This window comes from Stegodyphus dumicola, chromosome 1 (genome assembly GCF_044657685.1).
Source record: "Stegodyphus dumicola isolate Sdum_Otavi_A_Nest chromosome 1, ASM4465768v1".
In the NCBI taxonomy this organism is placed as follows: domain Eukaryota; kingdom Metazoa; phylum Arthropoda; class Arachnida; order Araneae; family Eresidae; genus Stegodyphus; species Stegodyphus dumicola.
In genome coordinates, this window is record NC_140768.1 from 229,795,605 (window position 1) to 229,817,098 (window position 21,494).

At 31.9% G+C, this 21,494-nt stretch overlaps 1 protein-coding gene across 2 annotated transcripts; it reads right to left on the reverse strand.

The window, feature by feature from the left end:
• Nucleotides 1-3,277: 3,277 nt before the first annotated feature.
• On the reverse strand, nucleotides 3,278-17,059 carry LOC118203277 (uncharacterized). 2 transcript variants are annotated; one of them, XR_004760537.2, is made up of 3 exons: nucleotides 16,732-17,059; nucleotides 6,251-9,276; nucleotides 3,278-3,851 (listed from the first exon to the last, which is right to left on the reverse strand). XR_004760537.2 is itself a non-coding variant. In XM_035375551.2 (2 exons), the coding sequence occupies exons 1-2, from the start codon at nucleotides 16,889-16,891 to the stop codon at nucleotides 8,267-8,269; spliced, it is 1,170 nt and encodes a 389-aa protein (XP_035231442.1). In that variant the 5' UTR covers nucleotides 16,892-17,059; the 3' UTR covers nucleotides 4,272-8,266. The 2 variants fall into 2 exon arrangements, 1 of the variants encoding a protein (XP_035231442.1); XM_035375551.2 differs by lacking the exon at nucleotides 3,278-3,851 and having other exon boundaries at nucleotides 4,272-9,276.
• Between the last annotated feature and the right edge of the window lie 4,435 nt (nucleotides 17,060-21,494).

The following is a 21,494-nucleotide window of genomic DNA, read 5'->3' on the forward strand; positions in this document are numbered from 1 at the left end:
GAGGTTTCTCTCTTATTTGTTTTAAACATGATAAAAGAGTGTAATACCATTATTATGTTATCATAAACTTGCATCTATTATTTAAATATTTTTACTGGAAAGAATAGCAGAAGACAAGTTCTTTTTTTGGGATGGGGGAGATGTGAAATAAGCTCGAAGAACTTATCATGCATCAGAACAACACTGACTAGAAGTGATAACACGTGCATATTAATTTATTTATAATCTGCTTGTTTTAAATTACTTTAGCTAGTGCCTTGAATGGAAGGAGGCCTTCTTGTAAACTTGTCTAAATGACAATTGGCTCGTACTGTCCATGTGAAAACTAAGAACATGCCCCTAGCCATTCGCTATGTTTCGACCCCAGCTCGATGCACCAGTATTCGAGGCTTAACTACTTGGTGGGTCGACAAATCGTTGAGCAATGGTAGTCGACAAGTCGTTGAACACTGGTAGTTCGATTCGAGTTCCGGCGAATGGGTTAGTTGCAAGGGCGTTTTCGTGGTTTTCCCTATAAGTAACGTGGATACAAGCCATTTTCCCTTAGAATGTTCTCTGCGAAGGCATCCCTCTTTAGGAAGATTGTCCTCGGATACTATGCCATAATCAAATAAAACGAAACCGAATCTGAACCACTGGCCGCTCATTTGTGGGAAGGTCTTTTCTGCTCAGACGATAATGAAACTGAAAATCAGAAAAGACTAACAAATGCGATATTGCCAAACATTCTCAGGATTATATACAAAAAGTAGTGCAAATTATTAAGAATGGAAATTACACGCATTTGAAAAACAACGTGTATCTATAAATGCAATATCTTCATTTCTAATAGAAGAAATCTAAAGGATAACACTAGAAGAATAATTTTGGCTTACTGAGGAAAACATTTATGATTTGCCGCCCAAACGGTATAGTGGTTGGGGGCAGCCTATTGCGGTACCAAAGGGCCCGGGTTCGAAACCCGAAGAAGACATAGATGTTTGTAAATGTGTAGTGTCTTTGGAAAAAAAAATTGTGAAAGAATCACTTATAATCTATTCAGTAATGATCTCCGAAACGAATTTAAATTCATCAAGCTGGATAATTTATGAAGAGACGAAGAAACGATGTACAAGCACTGTAATGTTCATTTTTCAAAGCAACACTGACAGCAGTTAACAACTATGTAGAATGAAGACATATAAGGGTACTGAGAAAATTCAATTCAATTTGTAATGTCAAGTCAAGCTTGCGATATTCAGTTTGCAATACTCAAAGTTGTGAGTTTTTATTCGGATTCTATGAAAAATTATTTTAATTTCAATATTTTATGCAATAAAACAGTTTTTTCTACAGTTTAACACCATTTACGAAATTCATACATTTCACTTTCTTTTCACGTAATAATGATTAGCCTATTTATAAAGGTTCATACGTCTTGAAAAACGTTCATTCAAGCATAACAGTTAAAGCTTCTATTGATGTCTTAAATGCTACTTGGTATCTTAATTTGCACGAAATTCATTTGTTTCCGTTCGAAATAATGAGTTAAAAAGTACACTTTAATAGAATTTCTAATGTTAATCAAGAAGTAGCATAAATTCTTTCAGACTTCTAAGTTTCTGACATTGCTTCTTACTTTGCATTAATCGCTTTTTGTGTATGCTTTTTTGCTTTGTTCGGTGCCCTTATTTATTCGTAATTTATTTGTAATTTCTTAATATAATCTTTGTAATAAACCGATATACTGCCCATCTACTTTAATATTTCTTTTTAACATATTTCAGTAGCCTTTAATAGGGTAAATCTGCTACGTAAAGAAGCTAATCGCCTTAAGCTATTGTATCTTTCCTAAAGCGACCACTTCCACAAAACATTAAAAACATCTGGATCCATATGAAGGAATGTCTTAGAGAGGGTTCGCTATATTACAGAATTTTTCTCTTTAATGATTCGAAAGAAAGCTTAAAAGAAATTTTTCTGAGCTTGGATCCTGAGTAAAAATATGCATTATAATTCCAAATTCAATTAAAAAAAGCATTTACAATTATCAAAACACTTTATAAGATATTTTCTCCCTCCTTCCAGCACGCCTTCGTAGTGTAACGGTAGCACACTCGGCCGCGTATTCGGGATGTCTAGGTTCGAGTGCCGGCGACGGCATTGAACGTTTTCCCGCATCCTGCTTCAAGAAATCTAGTGACTCTACAAATTTATTATACAAGAAATACGAAAACACGATTTAATTAAAAGAAATGACTCAAAAGTGTCTTACATTAATTGTCTTTTCACCGCTTATGAAAAACATTCCGTTTAATTAGCGTAAAATTAGCAAAATGTGATCCCAATAAATAAAGATGAATAATAAAATTAGAACAGAAGATGAATGCATAGTACTTAAATTTTCTAGTTATTTACATTTATTTCGAAATATCGGAATTCAAGAAAAATTCCAAACATTCTTCGCAGCGGTGATAAATTTACAGTTTTCAGCATTTTCCTGTTCTGCACATTATTTTATTTCCAATGTCTGTGTTTTTGTTTATTTGACGTTCAAAGGACATCAGAGAATTAATGCTCATTTACTGTAAGTCATGTTTTAAGGAAGTAGAAAATAATTATAAGTCATTAAGCGTACTCTCAAAGCTGGGGGAAACAGGTAAACTTGGGAAAGAACCTTGCGGTTTAATCGGGCAGACTCTCACTTTTCAAGGAAGAGGCAAGGTTAAATTAGTAGTCTGGATGCTGAAGTGAATTAAGTAAGGAAAAAAAAAACTTCCCAAACTGCAATATGCGATTTATAAAAACTACACGCGTAGTTTTTATGTGCCAATCTTGCCTTCCGGGTTAAAGCGTAGACTGAAATGAAACTGAAGTGAAATGAAAACTGCGCAGATGGAGAGCACAAAGGCAATTCATGAAGACTGTGGAAAATGTTCGTTGTTAACAGGTGTTCCGAACTATAAATTATTAATAATATTGCTTAAGATCTTTTTATGCTACTTGCGAAATATTACAGAATTCCTTTTGATTCTGAAAACAGAATTTTGTTGAACATTAGTTGTTCTGTTATATATCATTTAGTAGAAATCGGAGTCACGCCGAAATTATTAGCACTCGCGGCGGATCTAAAAAATAAGAAAAGGAGGAAATGTAAACTGTAATAAAATATAACAATAAACTGAAACGGTTTTAAATTATTCTAAGACCATCAGTTTTGAGATGTGCTTCAGGTGTTAATATATACCTGCGCGGCTTTCTTTAGAAGACACGTAATTGATTATGAGACTACTATGAGGAATACAATTTAATGCACCTTAATACTCAACAAATGTTAGATTTTCGAGTACAAAACAACACAAATAAACGTACAATGCAATGCTTATAGCAGATTCGATGGAACTCCTTGTTATTGCTTAAAGGTGTTCTAATATTTAATACAATGAACCTTTGCAAGGTGACCCTGTTCCTCAGACTCAGACGACAGTCTTTGAAAATGATAAGCATTTTTGAGACTATAAATTCAGTATTCAACATTACATCTTTAACTTAACAATTCCTACAAAAGACCAAGATTGTTTGCAGTTTTGATGTCTTAAAAAGGTTTTCCTGTAATTTTGCATACAAGGAAATGAAACAGTCTATTATAAAGTTTATTGCGACTTGATGCACAAAACTGGTAGCGGTAGTAACAACATTTGTAATTATTACTGTTTTATTATAGTGATATTTTCTAGAATATAAATATTTATGATGCACAGTGAACCCTGCGGCGATGACCGAAGATCAGTGCTGTACATCATTTCTCTAAAATGACCACCTCCACAGAAGACCAATATCGTTAATCTTTTTAAGACAGTGTTCAGTGTAACCTAAAGTGGAGAAAAATAATATAAACTTTTGTTAATATTAGCTGAAACAGATTCTTTAAATTTAAATGTGAATACTTTAAAATTATAATTTTAAATTTAGTTAATAAATTCCTTGTCCAACCTTAACTTTCAACACAGATAATTTCAATAATTCCGTATTTTGCAAAAAATGTTGATAAAATCTTATTTCTAAACACATAATACATATACATCCAGTTTATGCAGGAAATATTATATACTATCTTTAAATATTACAGATTACCTCATCAAAAATGCAGTTTTAAAATCAAAGAGCTTAAAATATTTCTGAAATTATTATTTTCATTTCTCATGTTTAATTATGCTTTAAAGAAACAGAAATTGAAATTAAATTCACTCACTGAAGAAAACTAATTAAATAAAATAATGAGGCAATTTTCTTTCCAAATCTTTTATTTAAGAACAATCAGAAACAAACTGTGAGCAAGTGCAATTGCTTTCTATCTCCTTTTATTTACATAAATAGGATTTTCCAACTTTTATCAAAATAATCCTGTGATGTCCTAACACACGGATTTTTCCAAATATAACAAACAACGCAGTATTAAAATTATGCTTGCTTTTGGATAGATACATAACTACTAGAGGCACATATTTTGAGAAGTCGCACATCATTCGTATTTCCTTTTCGGAAGCAGATGCGTTTGAGATGACAACAAAGGCACTATTTCAAGTAAAAAAAACTAATACAACAAATACGTTTGCATGTAAAAAACAAAAGGCAAACATAATTATTATAAATTGTGCTTAATTAGTTACACATAGTGTGCTTGAGCAAAAGTAAGAAATAAAGAGAAAGAAATAACAACACATTTTTAAAAACTTTGGAATCAACTGTATGCAAAGAAATATTTTAAAGTGTAAATACTTTATTTATGAAAAGTATCATTTATATTTATATTTAAATATGAAATAATTATAATAATATAATCGTATATAACTAAAACCATTTTATACTGAAAAACTAGTTAATTTAAAATTTATTTTTACAGTTTCTGGAAAAAAAACTATTAATTGAGAAACAGCAACAATTAATTATCGTTAATTTAAAAATAATTTATATGAATCGAACAGCAAAAAGTTATATTTCAATAATGTAAAAAATGGGTTTCCAAAATTTTTAAAACTGTCATTTATTTCTAACCCACGCTGCAGTTGCAAGAATTATTGTTTTTACTGAAAAAAAGATTTGTGTAAGTACAAAAAAATGCTGGACTGATGACTACAAATATGAGAAGTGCTTTGCATGCAGCATAATATGCTTGGCAGGAATGTACTTGATGGCACGGGATTGGTTGAATTCACTCAAATCAGGATACTGAAGCACATAATAAAGTAACGTTTTGCGAACTATATATAAATATGTATATATATATATATATAAATATATATATTTGACTAGCTTCTTAAACATTTACAACATAAAACACATATATACAAAACGAGTTGTTTTCTAATTCACAGAAGATATTATTTTTAATATTGAAATCTATCGACTCAAATAAACATGGCACAAAGAATTAAGTGCTAAGGCATATGGCATATTATATATAAATAATGCTTTCCGAAAATAAATCTCAAGCTCATATCAACAATAATTATTGCTTGTTTGATTTACAATAGCACATTACCTGAAATTTCTAGAAGATGACTAAAAGATTGTACAAGGAAAAGGCTTTTAACTAAAAATTAGAAAAGGACTTATTTGCTAAACAAAATATTGGAATATTTAATTATCAATGCAATTTAAACTCAGAAAAGTAATTTTAAAACATTCTGCACCAAATTTTTCTCTTTGAGGTATCTGTATTTCATTGAGCAAATATGACAGATGATTTTGTATAAGTATTACATATTAATTAAACATTTCAATTTGCGTGAAATAATTGAAATTCAAAAGGATTGCAGGTATTCCATATTAATTCTATTTTTTAATTGGAATCATTATAAAAGAGTTTTTAAAATAAAAGAGTTTTTGGATGTAATTCAAGAGTTGTGAAAATTAGTTATTAAAATTTGTATTAAGACAAACCTGAAAAATGAAATAAATATCCTTCAGCGGTCCTATAATTAATTCCCAGCATATTTCGCATTAACTTCAATTTTCTTCACAGGTAAAATTTTCGTTTAATATATTTTTTAATATAAAATTAATGGTTTTGAAATGAATACTATTTAAAATGGAAGGGTTCTTTAAACGTTAAAAGATACGAAAAAGAAAAGGTTTTACTTCAAACTTTCAGCTAACACAACCCTCATAAATCTCTCAGGATCGAATACGCGAAAGCATGGACTTTTAACAACTACTCACGAGAGAAAGAAAATCAAGAAAGAATGGTTTAAGATAAAACAATGGCTACCTTAAACTATTTGACGCCAGGTGAGAAGTTTCAAGTTAATTTTTCAATTTTATCTTTAAGTCGGCTGATTTAGGTCACTGTGCTCGGGAAGAAAGTTACAAGAGGGGAAAATGAAAACCTGCATTGCTGCAGGGAATCTTAATTAAAGAAAAGTCAAAGACAACAAGTCGGTGGCTGAACCTTGAACCACCTTCGTTGGAACATTCCTGGGCAACAGGTGCAAGGCAGATCGGTGACGCCTCCTGGACCACAAACAACACATCAACGACCTTCCGACGCTACTGGTGGCAGGAAAACTGGAACAGGTGGGTAGAGCAAGAGGATTAGCATACAGATAAATGCTTTATGGAAGACGGGCCTGGATGGCTGTCCTCTCGCTCCAAAGCATTCCCCCCCCCCTGCTGGGAAAACTTCGATTCATTTTAATACAATTTCTTTCCACTTTTCATGCTATTCATTATGAACGCGATTTGCTTTTATTTTAAAAAATAAAAATAAGCAGAAGCTCAACTTATGGGAAACTTAAGGTTTCCTTCAACAAACCTGATTACACAGAAAGCTGTTAAAGGCATTTTGTATCATTTTTAAAGGAAATTTGTATCTTACTTCTGCGTGAAAAGTTGAACTGGTATTTGATTCTGCTAATATAATTTAAAGTGCAGTATTGATTGGAGTACTGTAAAATGCATATAAGACAATGCGTTTTTCAAGGGAAAATAAAACAACTTGCATTTAAGATAAAAGTCGAAACAGTTTCATTAAAACTTAAATGCTCTAAAAATAACAGCCTTGTGGTAAAAAATAAGTATGTTTATTTTATTACGGAAATTAAATAATAGGATAAATTGATTTAAAACATTTTTTTAAATGCCTGGGCAATTTTTATTAAATTAATATGGTTTTTGGAAAAGCATTTTAAACAAAGTAAATTATATTCGTACTTATTTTTTTGCTTCTTTAGCTTAATATTAAAACAAAATTTTTTTAATGTAATTTTTCCTTGGAAATATGATTCAAACACAAAATGTTCAACACTTTTCTCTCATTTCTCATAGGCAGTACTTCATCTTGTTATATACTAACATGTATGCACTTGAAACACTGTTGACAATCGCCTACCAAAGAGTTAATTTAAAATTATAATAATATTAATTACATAATGCATTATCAAAATTTTACATATATTTAACATTTTTGATGAATTAAGTTGACATTTTTAAAGCTTAAACATTGAATCATTCTGCTGTCCATGAAAAAGTAATTTGGCTTGGAGAAACAAAAAATAAGGCTAACAGAATACTTAAATATGGCAGATTCAAATGCATTATTCTGAAATGTCTTCCTAATTCTAGCTATAAAGACTAGTAGTATCTCACATTTGATATAAACATAATTCTAACCATTCATTCAAACAAGCATGCATCATAAATTCTCGCACATTTTGAAATTTTCTTTTCAAAAACCTATTAAAAATAATTCACAATCTAAATGCTCTACAAAATGTGCAATATAATAAATCAAATCAATTTACATATAAATATATATTCCACTCAAAATAATAATAATAATAATAATAATAATAAACTAGTTATTCATTTGAAATGGAAATTAGTGGAAATTCACGTAATGGAAGAAAGAATTTAATTTTCATAGATAGGAATTTAGAAAATATATTATAATATTATTATATGTAGAGATAGCATATGATTTAATATTGTTAAGAACTCGTTAGACTTTGATACCGATTTAAAGGTTTCGCAGCTTGCTCATTATAATTACATTTTTTAAATTATAAACAAGAATGGAGCAAATAGAAACAATTTACAAAACTTTTAGACTATCAAACAAGGATTTTACATCCATAACATTCCATTTCAAATACCAGTTACAAAATATGGGTGAATATTTTAATAATAAAAATTCCTTAATAGAGATTCTAGTTTCAAAGATAAACTGAACAATGATTACTACAATCACTTGGCATGCATTTTTCATTCTATATTTCATGGAGTCTCTTTAATTGGCAGGCGTTTGCTGTTGAGGCACAACACCCGCGCAACCACCGTCTTCGTGCTTGAGCAATAAGGACATTCTAGAGAAGGTTTTGCTACACGTCTTGCATCTGTATTTCTTGACTTCTGAATGTGTCTGAAGGTGAGCCCTGAGGTTAGACCTGTCCGCGAATGCCCTGCTACAATGTTGACACGAGAAAGGTTTCTCGCCCGTGTGGGTGCGAATATGCCCTTGTAACAGCCAAGGACGAGAAAAGGCCTTTCCGCACAGTTTGCATTTACAAGGCAAAGTGTGCGTCCTGATATGCATCTTAAGGGCTCCTAAAGATACGTAAACTTTGTCACAGTATTTGCAACAGAAAGATTTCTTGGCATGTGTGGCGCAATGCATCAACCGATGCTTAGATAGTCCACTGTAAGTAGAATAGCTTTTATTACAGTCCGGACATTGGTAGCGGGTAGGGTTCGCTTTTGATATCATCTCACCGTCTTCAGAACTGGGACTGGGCGAAGATGCAAGTCCAGAATCTTGTCCATCGGAATACCAGCCGAGATAAACAGATGGAGGCGACGGACTACCTGACGCAAGCATAGTTGGGGACACATTCCTATGTGGTACAACCTCGTATCTTTCTCTAGAAGGAGAATATCTATCGGAATTGGCAGACGCTGAACTTAAAGGCACTAGTGGTGGAGGCACTAAGGTATTCTGACTGTGAGTGTAACCACTGTTATAAGGATAGACTTCAGTTGGCCTTCGAGGATATGAGTAAATTGGGTAGTTTAATGGAAGATACGATTGCATCATTTGCCGCTGCCAATGGGGTCTGGTAGCAGCCATTTCCTCTGCTGTCTTTGGAGTCGGCTTTATTGGTTTAGGTGCAATGATTGTTGCTGGAGGATGAGGAGAATGGTCCACCGTTGGCTTGGGAGACACACGTAGCATTTCACTATCACTGGAATTTTCGTCAAGCGTTTTCGGTTTCATACTTAAGTCAAAAGGGCCTTTCGTATCTGAAAAGGAAATTATATGATCAATGAGAATAAATTATTATAATTAAGAATAATGCATTTTTCAAAAAGAAAAATTGAATATGTTAGTAGCCTCAGTAATAACAATACTTAAAATTGCAGCACACATAATATTTCTCAGACGTATATATTTCAAATTAAAAACAATAACACCTATAGCGACCGCTTCTCCAAAAGAAACATTTCTAAAAGAGATCAGTATTTCTCATAGCATAAATAGAACATCGTACTGAACACATTAAGGCGACCATCTTCAGAAAAGATTAAAATGATATGGAACTATGAATAGAGATATTTCATAGTATTAACTTTCCGCCGCTTTCTCCAGTAGAGATGCCAACCCTCGGATGTATCATTTAAGAGAATTATATTTTGAATCAATACAGCTTATGGAAAAATAAACATAAGTGTAATTAGGAAATTGTTAAATTCGTAAAATACCATTTAAAAAAAAAATATTTCATTCAGTAAAAAATTTATGCGAAGAAGTTTTAACTTCTTGAGTAGAAGCAGTATCAAGTTTTCTCAAAAGAAAAAGTATAACTTCCGTTTTGCATTTAAAATTTGAGTCATCATCATCATCTGGAACACAAGGAGTTTTTAAGCTGTTTTTGCAAATTTTGAAGGGAAAATTAAAATACTGTTCGCCAATCTCACTGCTTCAGCAAATTTGGAAAGTTTAAGCTTTTACGAAGTTTATGTCTCAGCCACTGTATGTCCAGTGAAAGAGAGAAACTGCTTAGCTGTGTACCGTGAAACCTTTCATGGAGATCATCTATCGAAATGATAAATATTTCTTCACATATATAGGTAATGAATTTCAATTTCCTAAGGCGACTACCTGCACAAAAGATCAAAAATCATCTCGAAATTAAGTTAGTTCATTTTAGGAAGATTTCACGTCATTATTCTTATTAATATCTATAAAACATTGTTATTGTTTTCAAATAAAAGAATTAAAACACCATTCCCGACGAAACAAGCAAAAAGTAAACAAAGTGACAGTAACTAAGGATCCCACCACCTGTCGCCCGAGTCATACTTCAAGGTCATGCAACCAGAGGAGAAGAACTAAAAAAGGTAGCCCGCCTGCTACACTCTTTCCTGGCTTTTCAGTCAGTGGAGCAGGAAGCCAAAGGGCTCCCCATTTCCCAAGGTGTGGTTCATTCACTTGACCCCTGTTTCCTTCGATTTTTCAACACCTTGAGACCTCTCAGAGGTCATGCTTTTTAAGGAGACTGCGGTGGCATCGCGAGCGACAGAAGCACCTGATCTCGACGGAAACGCGCTTCCGCCGACCTGAAGGAAGTCTACAACAATGATGTTGACTGTACCCTCATCCCTCTGCAGCTTCTCGTAGACACTGCAGTGAGATATGGGAAAGCAAGTTCACTATACAGGTGGTCTTATTCTGAAGGAATGTTCCATGCCTATGCCACACATCGACTACATATCCGGTACAAAAAAGAATTTAAATTTTTACCCTCATAGTTATAAATTAAGATAAGAATGTGGATCAGTTAAATAACTTATAGCTACAATACTTAAAGCCTGATGAAGATAAAAATATAATTATACATATTAAAGAAGGAAAACATTAAGCTTGACAAATATAATCTGCGCTTAATAAATGTAAAAATAAATAAATATGAGACGCCAACAGTTTTTTGACCCACTTTAAACGGAGAACTGTGCAGAAAATAATTATAAAACGTTAAAATTCGATAAATTAAAAGACATCGAAGATTCTTTCTGATTAGCAGCAACTAAGCAACTATCCGAATTTGCAGATGTCTTCTTTCCCCCCCCCTTTGGTCTTTTTTCCTTTTCTTTTTCTTTTTAGTCCAAAGGGGTTTGAATCCCGAAGGACTATTAGTTTCGTTTTGGCATTTTGCGTCGGACTCATAAATGTCGGTTCACTTTTCAAACTGTTGCCACAAAATGTTAGAGTCCCTGCATTATATTTGAAGAAATTAAATAATGAAAAATCTGCATGAATGTATGTATATTTCTCGTATTGTGATAAAACAACGGTACATAGAGTCATCGAATTTTGAATAACGTAATCCTCCAACGAATATGAGCATGTGGAAGACCAAATTTGAAATTTGTTTTATGATCGATTTCCTATTTTTTAAAACTTTGACGAATTTTTGATTAACAAACTCAAGGATTTCAAAGTGAGCAATGGCAACGTTGTGCAGAAAAAACATTTTTATCTCCAGCGCGTTAGTCTCTGTATCGGAAATTCTAAAGATATGCTCGTTTTAAAACTATTTTGCGATATTGCTGTTGCACTGGATCTTATGGTTTAAGTGCGAGGAACATGATATTTAATAAAGAAAGGTAACACACAAAATGTTAAAAAACGCCCCTTTGGACGTAATTTAAAATCTGAAACATTTCAGATTTTGTTTTTATTTATTTATTTATTTTTTTACGCCGCTGAATAAATTTACGCATAATTACCTTATTGACAGCAATATGAAACACTGTTTTCTTCTATAAAATGTCCTTTTGAAATTAATTTTCCCTCTCATGCGCATATTAAAAATTTTTAATACATTTATTAAAATTCTTATGACGATAATTCATCACATAAATCTTAAATTAAAAGGAACTACATTCATGTAATTAAAACATAAAGTAAAATATTTGAGTGATTTAATAACCTTGTAAGGTGTGAAGTATTGTTCCACCCAAGAATCTTGAAAAATTAACAGTGTTCTCATCGTGAATCGAACCCAACACCTTCGAATAGTAAACTGTGTTGATCCCTACACCATAAGAATACGTAGAAGAAATGCTTTTAATTCTTTAACAATCTTTCTTGTGAGGAGTTTGCTATATAAAGGCATTTTAAAACTTTTTTTCTCTCATAAAATATTTTCAGGATAAGTTTCAAACCTTGAGTCTAACTAATGCGTTTATGCCATGGAGGCTTATTAAATTACTTGATGGTAAAGTAAAAAATACCCATAGAAACATGAGATATTAAAAATTCTATTGAGCTTAATCCGCAAATGTAAAGGAATGGTCCTTGATTAATGAAAAACTATGACTAGAAAATTCGCTTTCAAGAAACAATATACAAAAAATAAATACAGCAAACCGTCTTGTGACTACTTCCTAAAGATAATCATTGCTGAAAGTAACTTATATACTTGCTTTTAGAAATGAAATTGACTGATTCTATCACTCTTCATTGAAGCTCTTAAATCTAATCGAAATGCTAATCTGTTACGAGATCTCATGTTACCAAAAATGAAAAGATTAGGATTTGGATTCCAGTAGCACCCAAATTACATCTGTTACAATAGCAAAATAAATACTGACATTTACTAATCAGAAATAATTATTATAATTGCAAGTAACTGAGACAACACATTTTATAAGCTATTTTCTCCCTCCTCTCTGCATGCTTTCGTGGTGTAACGGTAGCATATTCGACGCGTATTCGAGAGGTTCAGGTTCGAGACCCTGCGAAGGCACTGCTCATTTTTCACGTCTCCAGCATCAAGATAACCTAACAGAATCTATACAACTTAAGGATTATTTAATTTACTGAACAATCCGTAGAGACATTAGGCTAGTTTAGCAGGAGACATGAAAAATAAGCAATGCCGTCGCCGGGACTCGAACCTGTACCTCTCGAATATGCGCCGAGTGTGCTACCGTTACACCACGAAGGCCGCAGAAAGGAGAGAGGAAAGAGCTTATTTACTCCCCTTTTTAAAGGCTGACTGGAGATAAGGGGGTCCAATCGCCAAATTCTGGTGGTGACTAATTCTCGTCCACTACCTTTTAATTCGGGCACCACCTGTACAATCATTAGAATTTTTCGATGCAAGGAAACTGAAGAAATCCTAAGTCCTCTCCCCGTGACTCGAACCCTTGACATCTGGAAGACGCGTCGAGTATGCTTCTAATTACACCACGAGGGCATGCGGAAAGGAGGGAGAAAATACCTTATAAATCTAAAGCTATTTATTAAACTGTATTTAATAACTAAAAGAAGTAAGGAAGGAAATTCTTCGTATTTTATTTATTAATATTTTTCAGTTATGGAATTCGTTCTTCAAATATTAAATAACGGGCTTATAGTTATTCATCATGTGACTTCTACGTAATTAATATAATTTTTTTGACATTATTATATATCATACTTTTTATTAGTCACATAATTAATAATCTAATGCAAATGAGTTATTTTTTCTTTCATAATGCATGTAAATTTTAAATATCACAGTGTAAATGTAAGTTTAGAATCTTATGCTTTCATAGCATTATAAACATCTCCATATTTTCAATGCTTTCTTTTCCAGAATAAATATTTATCCCATGTTAGCAAATCTTCCATTCATTTATTTAATACTTTCCATCTTGTTATACATACTTTTCGTAAAACAGTTTTACGTTTTTTGAATTTGAATGTTTTAACTACGTCACCATCACCACGTGGAGTGGTCACCATGCCTTTTAACGTAAGATCTGAATCTCTGGTTATTTGAAATAATTATAGCGAACTCTCTCGAGACTATGCCTCCCTTCCAAACATGAATGACGACGTCTGAAAATATTAAATATTTCTGAAAACATAAATAAACACCGGCAAATAGCTAATGCCCCTACTCCCGCGGAAGACCAAAATCATCTGCAACCGGAAGTTGTCTACAGGTCGTATTACACATTCAAAACATTTCGGAAGAACAATTCTTTAGTATAATTCTTCTGTATATGTCTATATATTTTTCTTTAGTATAATTTAATTATAATGTTTAATAATTAATTAAAAATTGCTTGAAACAGTTGTTCATCCGAAACAAATGGATGTGATACAGCCTTAGGAAGGATTATAAAATAATACTATTTTAATGTACTATTTAAGTTCTCGATAAAAGATACGATTTCTGGAATTTTGCCTTATTTTATCTTTATTTTTCTTGATCTACATTGTCAGCTCTCAAGTTTAGTAAAAAAAACTTATAATTGTATTTAATCTCACAGATTACAATAATTAACCGTCTTATAGCCACTGAAAATGATTATTCCTATGATATTCAAAGTTAAATGCCATATACTGAAGAGTTTGTGACTTCATGGTAAAGATATCGTTTGTATAAATTTACTGAAATATTTCAAACATTCAAATTACAAATCATTCAAACATTCATTACAATCTTTAAAGTTAACTCTTTTTTAATAAAATTAGTGTGTCTTACGATTTTTTTTTAATTTGCACGATTTTTTTTAAATGATGCCAAACCTAAAAATGCCCTCGATTAGGCTTGGGATATATAATATATGCCATTTTCCAATATATATAAATAATAAGCTTCTGCACTGAAGCCCTCTTTAAACCAGAGCCGCTTTATGAATGCATCTTGAAAATAAAAGTTTTAACCTTCGATTCAAAAATAAAAATTGAGTTATTAAATGGGTTTTGGGAAGTTTTAAACAACTTGCTTGAGCAAGTTGTTTAAAACTAATATTTTGAAATTTTGAAATAGGTTCTGAATTTAAGTAACACCAGAAATGCAATGAGCATTAACTACTATATTTACCTATTTTATTATTCAGTCTATAGTTCAATTTAAAATTACTTATTTTATTAAATCATTTAATCCCCAATTCGAAAGTTCAATAATTTTCGTTTTCTTAAAAAGGATGAAAATAAAGTGATAAAATTACGAACTGCACCATTTTACTTTTCATGCATTCATTTACATTTGAAAACAAATGGCATTACTTGGTTTGCATTTTTATCCAATATTTTATTCTGCTAATTCATTTCTGAATAAATACTATTTCATATTAGTTAATGAAATAGCTTATTTTCTGCTGTAATTATTAAGCCACAGTCTATCTGCTGTAGACTATCTGCTCAAACTACTCTTGCGACTTAATTCTGTTTCAAATCTACAGAAATCTAAAAATAAATTTTAAGAACAATAAACTAATTATTTTAGAAATATACAGCTACCAGCTATTTAATTCAAGCACTAGAAAAATAAACGCATCTAAAAATGAAAATTGTTCTCTGTTGACACCTGCCATTCAACCCTTGCAATGCCAACGCTACTGAGAATGTTGCTTTTCTGCATATCAACAAGAAAGATACGAAAGCCCAATTTACTTTGTCTACATCTAGAGAAGTTTTTAAAGAACTTCATCAGAAATATATGTATTTTTGAAAACATTCATTAATTTTTTAACTAATTGCTGAAAACATCAATAAATAAAGCTGCTTTAATACTAGATAAAAACTCCCTTCGCTAGAACAGTATTAAGAAAGAGCCTCATGATTTACATTAAAGCAGTTCCGTTTTTGAATGTTTTCTTTCTGAACATTTCTGAACTTTTTATTTACAATTTGCGTCAACACGTCATATTTGTTAATAATAATACATGCAATATTTCTCTAAATTTAATGTTAAGTATAAAACTTCAAATTATCCCCTTTTATTTATTGTTTACATGAATTAGCATTTCTGAAAATATAACCCATTCAAACACTTCCTTTTTTTTGACGATGTATTCAATAAAAACTTGGTATTAAATTAAATTATGAATGAAAATGAATGATCTAATAATCAAACGTACCATTAAATATTAAAAAAATTTTAACATAGCTTTTATTTTCATAATGCAAAAAAAATACCATAAATGGAAATTATTTCTTTTTTCATTTATTATTATTATTATTATTATTAACGTTTTATTAATATTACAAAAAATAACAGAATTTTTACAGGAAATTTTAGTGCCTATTTAAAAATTATGAAAAGGATTTAGAGTTTAAACTAACATTTCTTAAAAAAAAACCGCTACAATATATTTATATAAGGAAGCAGTTAAATGTTTTAAATTCCAACTGGCAAAAAAGCTAACACGTAAAGACTTAAATTAAACAATCCAATATCATTTAAGCTTGTGGAACTTAATTCTAAATATTCAGAAAATTTTTCAAAAGATGAATTTGAATATTTAGAATTTGATAGATCCAAACTTAATGAGCATAAAATCATATTTTTCATTTTTTAAATATTAGTCTTTAAGTAGAATTGCTAAAAATTATCTTAAAAATTTTCCATTGGATTAATTTTGAAAATATTTTAAATTATTATTTTTGCATTATGGATATTCGAATATTCATTAAAAATATGAAAATAGAACGAATTAAAGTAAAATCTGCTATAAACTGATTTTAACATTAATATTTTTTACGTACAATATCTTATAGAATTTATAATTAATATTACGAAATGTAATAAATGAAGAATTTTCTTTTGCAAGCCGAAAGTAATAAATTATTAAAAATGTTTGATTTTCCATTCTTTGTTTGATAATATCTCAAGAAAAATTTCGCAGTTAGATCACATATTCCTTTGGATTTGAGATCTCTCTAACAAATATCTGAAGAAAATTACTAATTACCTGTTGACACAACGGTAAGAGGTACAAACTGAGGTTGGAAGCTCGAATTATCCATAATGCCAGCATCATTAGTATCTTCATCTGACCAATTCGCCCTGGACAGAGGTATTCCACTCCGGGCACACTGCTGTTTCTTTTTGATGAGGAAAGCACGCGGCATGGTGCTACACGGCGGAGACGATCAAAGTGATTACAATTCGCACGACACAGAGCACGTGAATTACATTCGGGTTGGGAACACAGTTAATCGACCGTGTTTCTTATCAAACTCGCTTCGGGCGCTTTCTGAGCCTGCAACTTCTCATTCAGCCACTTTTCAAGGCTCCTTCTGGGCAGGTGGACATTTCCACCAATAGAAAGCGAGGGGTTCGGAAGTTCCCCCTGCCATTTTTTTTACCTCCCCTCTTTCAAGAGGAGGTGATGGGGATGGGAAGGGGAGGAGGAGAGATTTCGCGGTGTCATCTGGCTTCAACGAGCGTGAGTAAATGAGGCGGGGGGACGGCACCAGTGGCACGTGCGCCTGATAGACCCTCGCCAGTCGGATACAGGTGTCTCGGTGCCCTTCCTTTCTGTCTTTGGGCTGACGTCGAAGTTTCGATTTTGTTTATTTCATTTTTATTGTCTTCGTTTTATTATTTCGCTTGTTTATTAGTAGGTGTCTTCTTCAGATTTCGTTTTTTTCCTTTCACTACCGCATACTTATGCTTTATATAAGAGAAAGTAAAAATAAATTCAGGATTTATATTATTTTGAAAATAACAATGGCTTTTTACTTGTATACTACTAATTAATGTATTCATTGTTTAATTAGTTTTATTGTTCATTTTAGTCTCTAGCTGGACACATCAGCAAGTAGCAGGTGATAAAGTTTTAATAAATATTCAGATATAATCATGCATTATTTTTCTTAAAATCTTATATTCTCATATAATGTGGGTGTATATATATATATATATATATATATATATATATATATATATATATAATTATTCATGTATACATATTATTTAATTCATTGCACAATTCATTTGGTTAGGGATATAAAAATGTCGAATATTATATCAGCATTTCGAAGCATATGTAAAATCGTAATTTCTCACTTTTTATGCAAATGGTATATATATATATATATATATATATATATATATATATATAATTATTCATGTATACATATTATTTAATTCATTGCACAATTCATTTGGTTAGGGATATAAAAATGTCGAATATTATATCAGCATTTCGAAGCATATGTAAAATCGTAATTTCTCACTTTTTATGCAAATGGTCGAAATTTAATCATATTTACTTCAAATTTTAAGCAAATGCTGGTTCCTGCAATTAATTCTTGTGCAATAAAATGCAATTGGTTGACATTCCCGTATAATAAAATGTAACTGGTAGACATTTATTATTTATTTGTTTTTTCTGGCAGGGCTCACAAAGGTGGTTGTACAGTTCAGTACCATTACGTGTAACATGTCCAGTACTCAAATGAGTTTTCATGAAGTACGGGAAATAACCCAGCGTCCGTTGACGTAATACTGTATAGTACTGACGCTTTCCGTAACAGAATAAATGAATATACTTTTGTTTTCCACAAACAGCACATCCAAGGGATTCGGCGGCCAGTAGTCCCGTGGTTCCTTTTTATTACTCAGTTTGGCTTTTTTACGTCATTTATTAACTTCTGGTAAGTAGTTTCGGTTTTTCGAAATGAATAGGAAATGTATTTCATCCTTTGCCATACTTTTTTTCATACTTTGTTTGGAAATGTATTCTATAGAATACCTAGGAAATGTGTGAAATATGTATCGTTTTATACATTGCCAGCTAGTTCTAGGCATTACAATGCCTAGGCATTCTACAGAATGCCGGATTTCAAACTTTGCCGATAACATACTGAAACAGAAGTTTGCAAACGATGAAACATGCATATAGTGGTCTGATAAAGGCATATTAATTCTCAGTTAGTTGCAAGGAATTTTAGATTCATCCAAATGTTTCCAAATACAAATGGCCATTAAAAAAATCTCGAATTGTAATAATTTTTAAAAAGCTCGAATTGTAATGATTAGAACTTTTTCAATATACTTGTCAAAATTGCAAATACACAGTATTAATGTTAAAATAAAACGTTATCGTTATTTCAAACACCTTTCTGTAAAATCATATCTGCCTTATATGCTCGAAATAAAAAATTAAGATAATTTCTCGCTTGTTCCTTAACATTTATATTAAAAGAAAATACATTTATCTAATTTTTCTTTAAAGGAAGGCGTTTAAACATTTTTATTATCCTTCTTGTTGGACACCTTCAGTGTATTAAACATACACCGAAGGCTGTTTTATACGCCAGCCCTTTTCGGTCTAGCAGAAATCTTTCAGATATGCAGATTCACATTACGCAAGACGTCTTCTTATTGGAGCTGCTATAAAATTTAATTTGAATTCTAATCAGCAAGACTTAATGACTTTGCGATACTTGGACTGAACTTCTCACAATTTGTTTTCGAAGGACCAGTACTGGTTCCTGATTGTAACTACAAATATAACAATTTTTGGAGACACAGAAATCACCCTAGATTGTAATCAACAGGGCCAAATCAAACCCTTTCTTACACACCTCTAGCATCCTTTATTCCAGAATAAAATTCAAGTTGCCCTTTTTCCCGTTTTTTCATCTCAACCGCAAAAGGGGAGGCGACCAACAGCTGTAGGAAATCCTCTCAGCCTGCAGAGTGGGACCCCGTTTGTTTTACACCACTGCTCCGACGACAGGAAGCGAACATTGAAATCCGGGTAAAGCTCGCATTTCCTCAATCGGATGCATTTTCTGAAGAGACCCCCTTTTTGAACCCCTATTTTCACGCTTTGTATTATTTGAATGAAAAATAGGCTACAGTCTTTTCCATTTGCTTTACCAATGCACACGATTGAAATAAAAAAAGTATTTTATTTTACAGCTATGACCAATCATTTCGGTAGAACAGACAAGATGGCTAACAGTAAACAGCAGTACTTTATATTGATATAAGGATTTTTTAATATCAGTTACAGTTATAGGACCAATATGAGAATTGCACAAAACTCTACTTTAAGGACTAACTTTTGTGTCGAGATATTTTAATTTTCATGTTTTTTACTTCTGCCTACAATCTGTTAGAAGTCAAGCCACAGTTAAAAACACAGAGATTTTACAGGACTAGTGATTTATTTTTCAATTAAAAAAATTCCTCAGAGAATTCGGTAGAATTTTTTTTAACTAACGAATTTCTCACAAAAAGCATTTATAATTACTGCATTAGAAACGCGTTTTGTTATTTATGAAAATGCTTCAGATTTCCATAAAAAGTATCAACTGAATATATTTTAAATTATATGAATTAGATATGTTATTAAAAAGTAAAATAACAATTTAAATTATTAAGAGGTACGCTTCTACTCTTAAAATATGCAGCTTGCTAAGTAATTGTTAGTTGAAGAATAAATTAAATATTTTAAGTCAATATGAAAGATTTTTTTTTTTTTTTTTTTTTTTTTTTTTGAAGTTGGATATTTGTCAGGTCCAGAGGAAGATCAACTAAAATCTTATTTGCAGCACAATAATGACCAAGTCGTATGAATGATAAATACACGGGTATCGTAACGCAACCTTCATTAAGTCGTATGAATGGATAAATACATGGTAACGGAAAGCAACGTTGCATTACTACAATATTTTGGAAATATCCTACCATAGATAAAAAAAAGAAACATAATAATAACAATACAATAAGATCAGCAGTAGAATACAATAACATAATAACAATATAATGAGATAAGCAAAATAATACAATGCAATAAGATATGCAACAGAATTTTAAGTGCCCAAGGACCAAGACGTTGGGTTACGGAGTACCTTTGTTTAATTAAGCAATTTCTTCCACATCATCGTTAACAGATATTAAATAATTAAGAAATAGCATTAGCTAGAAACGAAAAAGAACCGTTACGGGTTTAAAGATCCAGACTTGAATATAAAGCCTTCTAACGAGAAAAGAAATCCACTACGCTTCTACCTGAGTGCCTTTAGGCAGAATGAAAATAAAATAATTGTCATCGATTTTATGCTTTAAACACAATACGCAAAATTAATTTATGTGATTTCTGCAAATAGCAAATTATTGACCTATAAAAAGAAAACCTGGTGCGTAGTGACTATATGACCCGCAATAAATTATAAACACAGCATCCTTTGATCTCTGAAGAAGCTGTGACTTTATACTGGAAATGAGATAGCTTATGAAACCTTGAGGCAGTTAGTCTCACTGCTGCAGCAATGCATTTTTCAGGTCCAGAAGGAAGAAATAAGTTGTAACTGCTCTTTTGCCAGGAGCATCGCAGACATGTTTTACAGGGTTTAGCTTTGGAGATATGGTTGACTAAGCCTCAGGTTAATATACTCACTTTCCATAAAATCATCCACCATATTAGCCTTATGTGGATGAGCGCTATCGTCCATAAAAATGACCTGAGGGCCAACTGTATCCCTGAAAAGACGAACGTATGGTACTCTATGATCTATTTTTTAATTCATGCAGCAGCCGAAGAACACCAGCATACGAGCGGTAAAAGCTGCTAAATACTGGTAGTTTGGTCGGGAGTTCGAGTTTCGGCGAACGGGCTGGCTGCATGGGCGTTTTCGCGATTTTCCCATGTGTAATGTGGCTACGAGCTAATTTCCCTTAAAAAGTCCGCCACAGGACATCCCTCCATTTCCATGT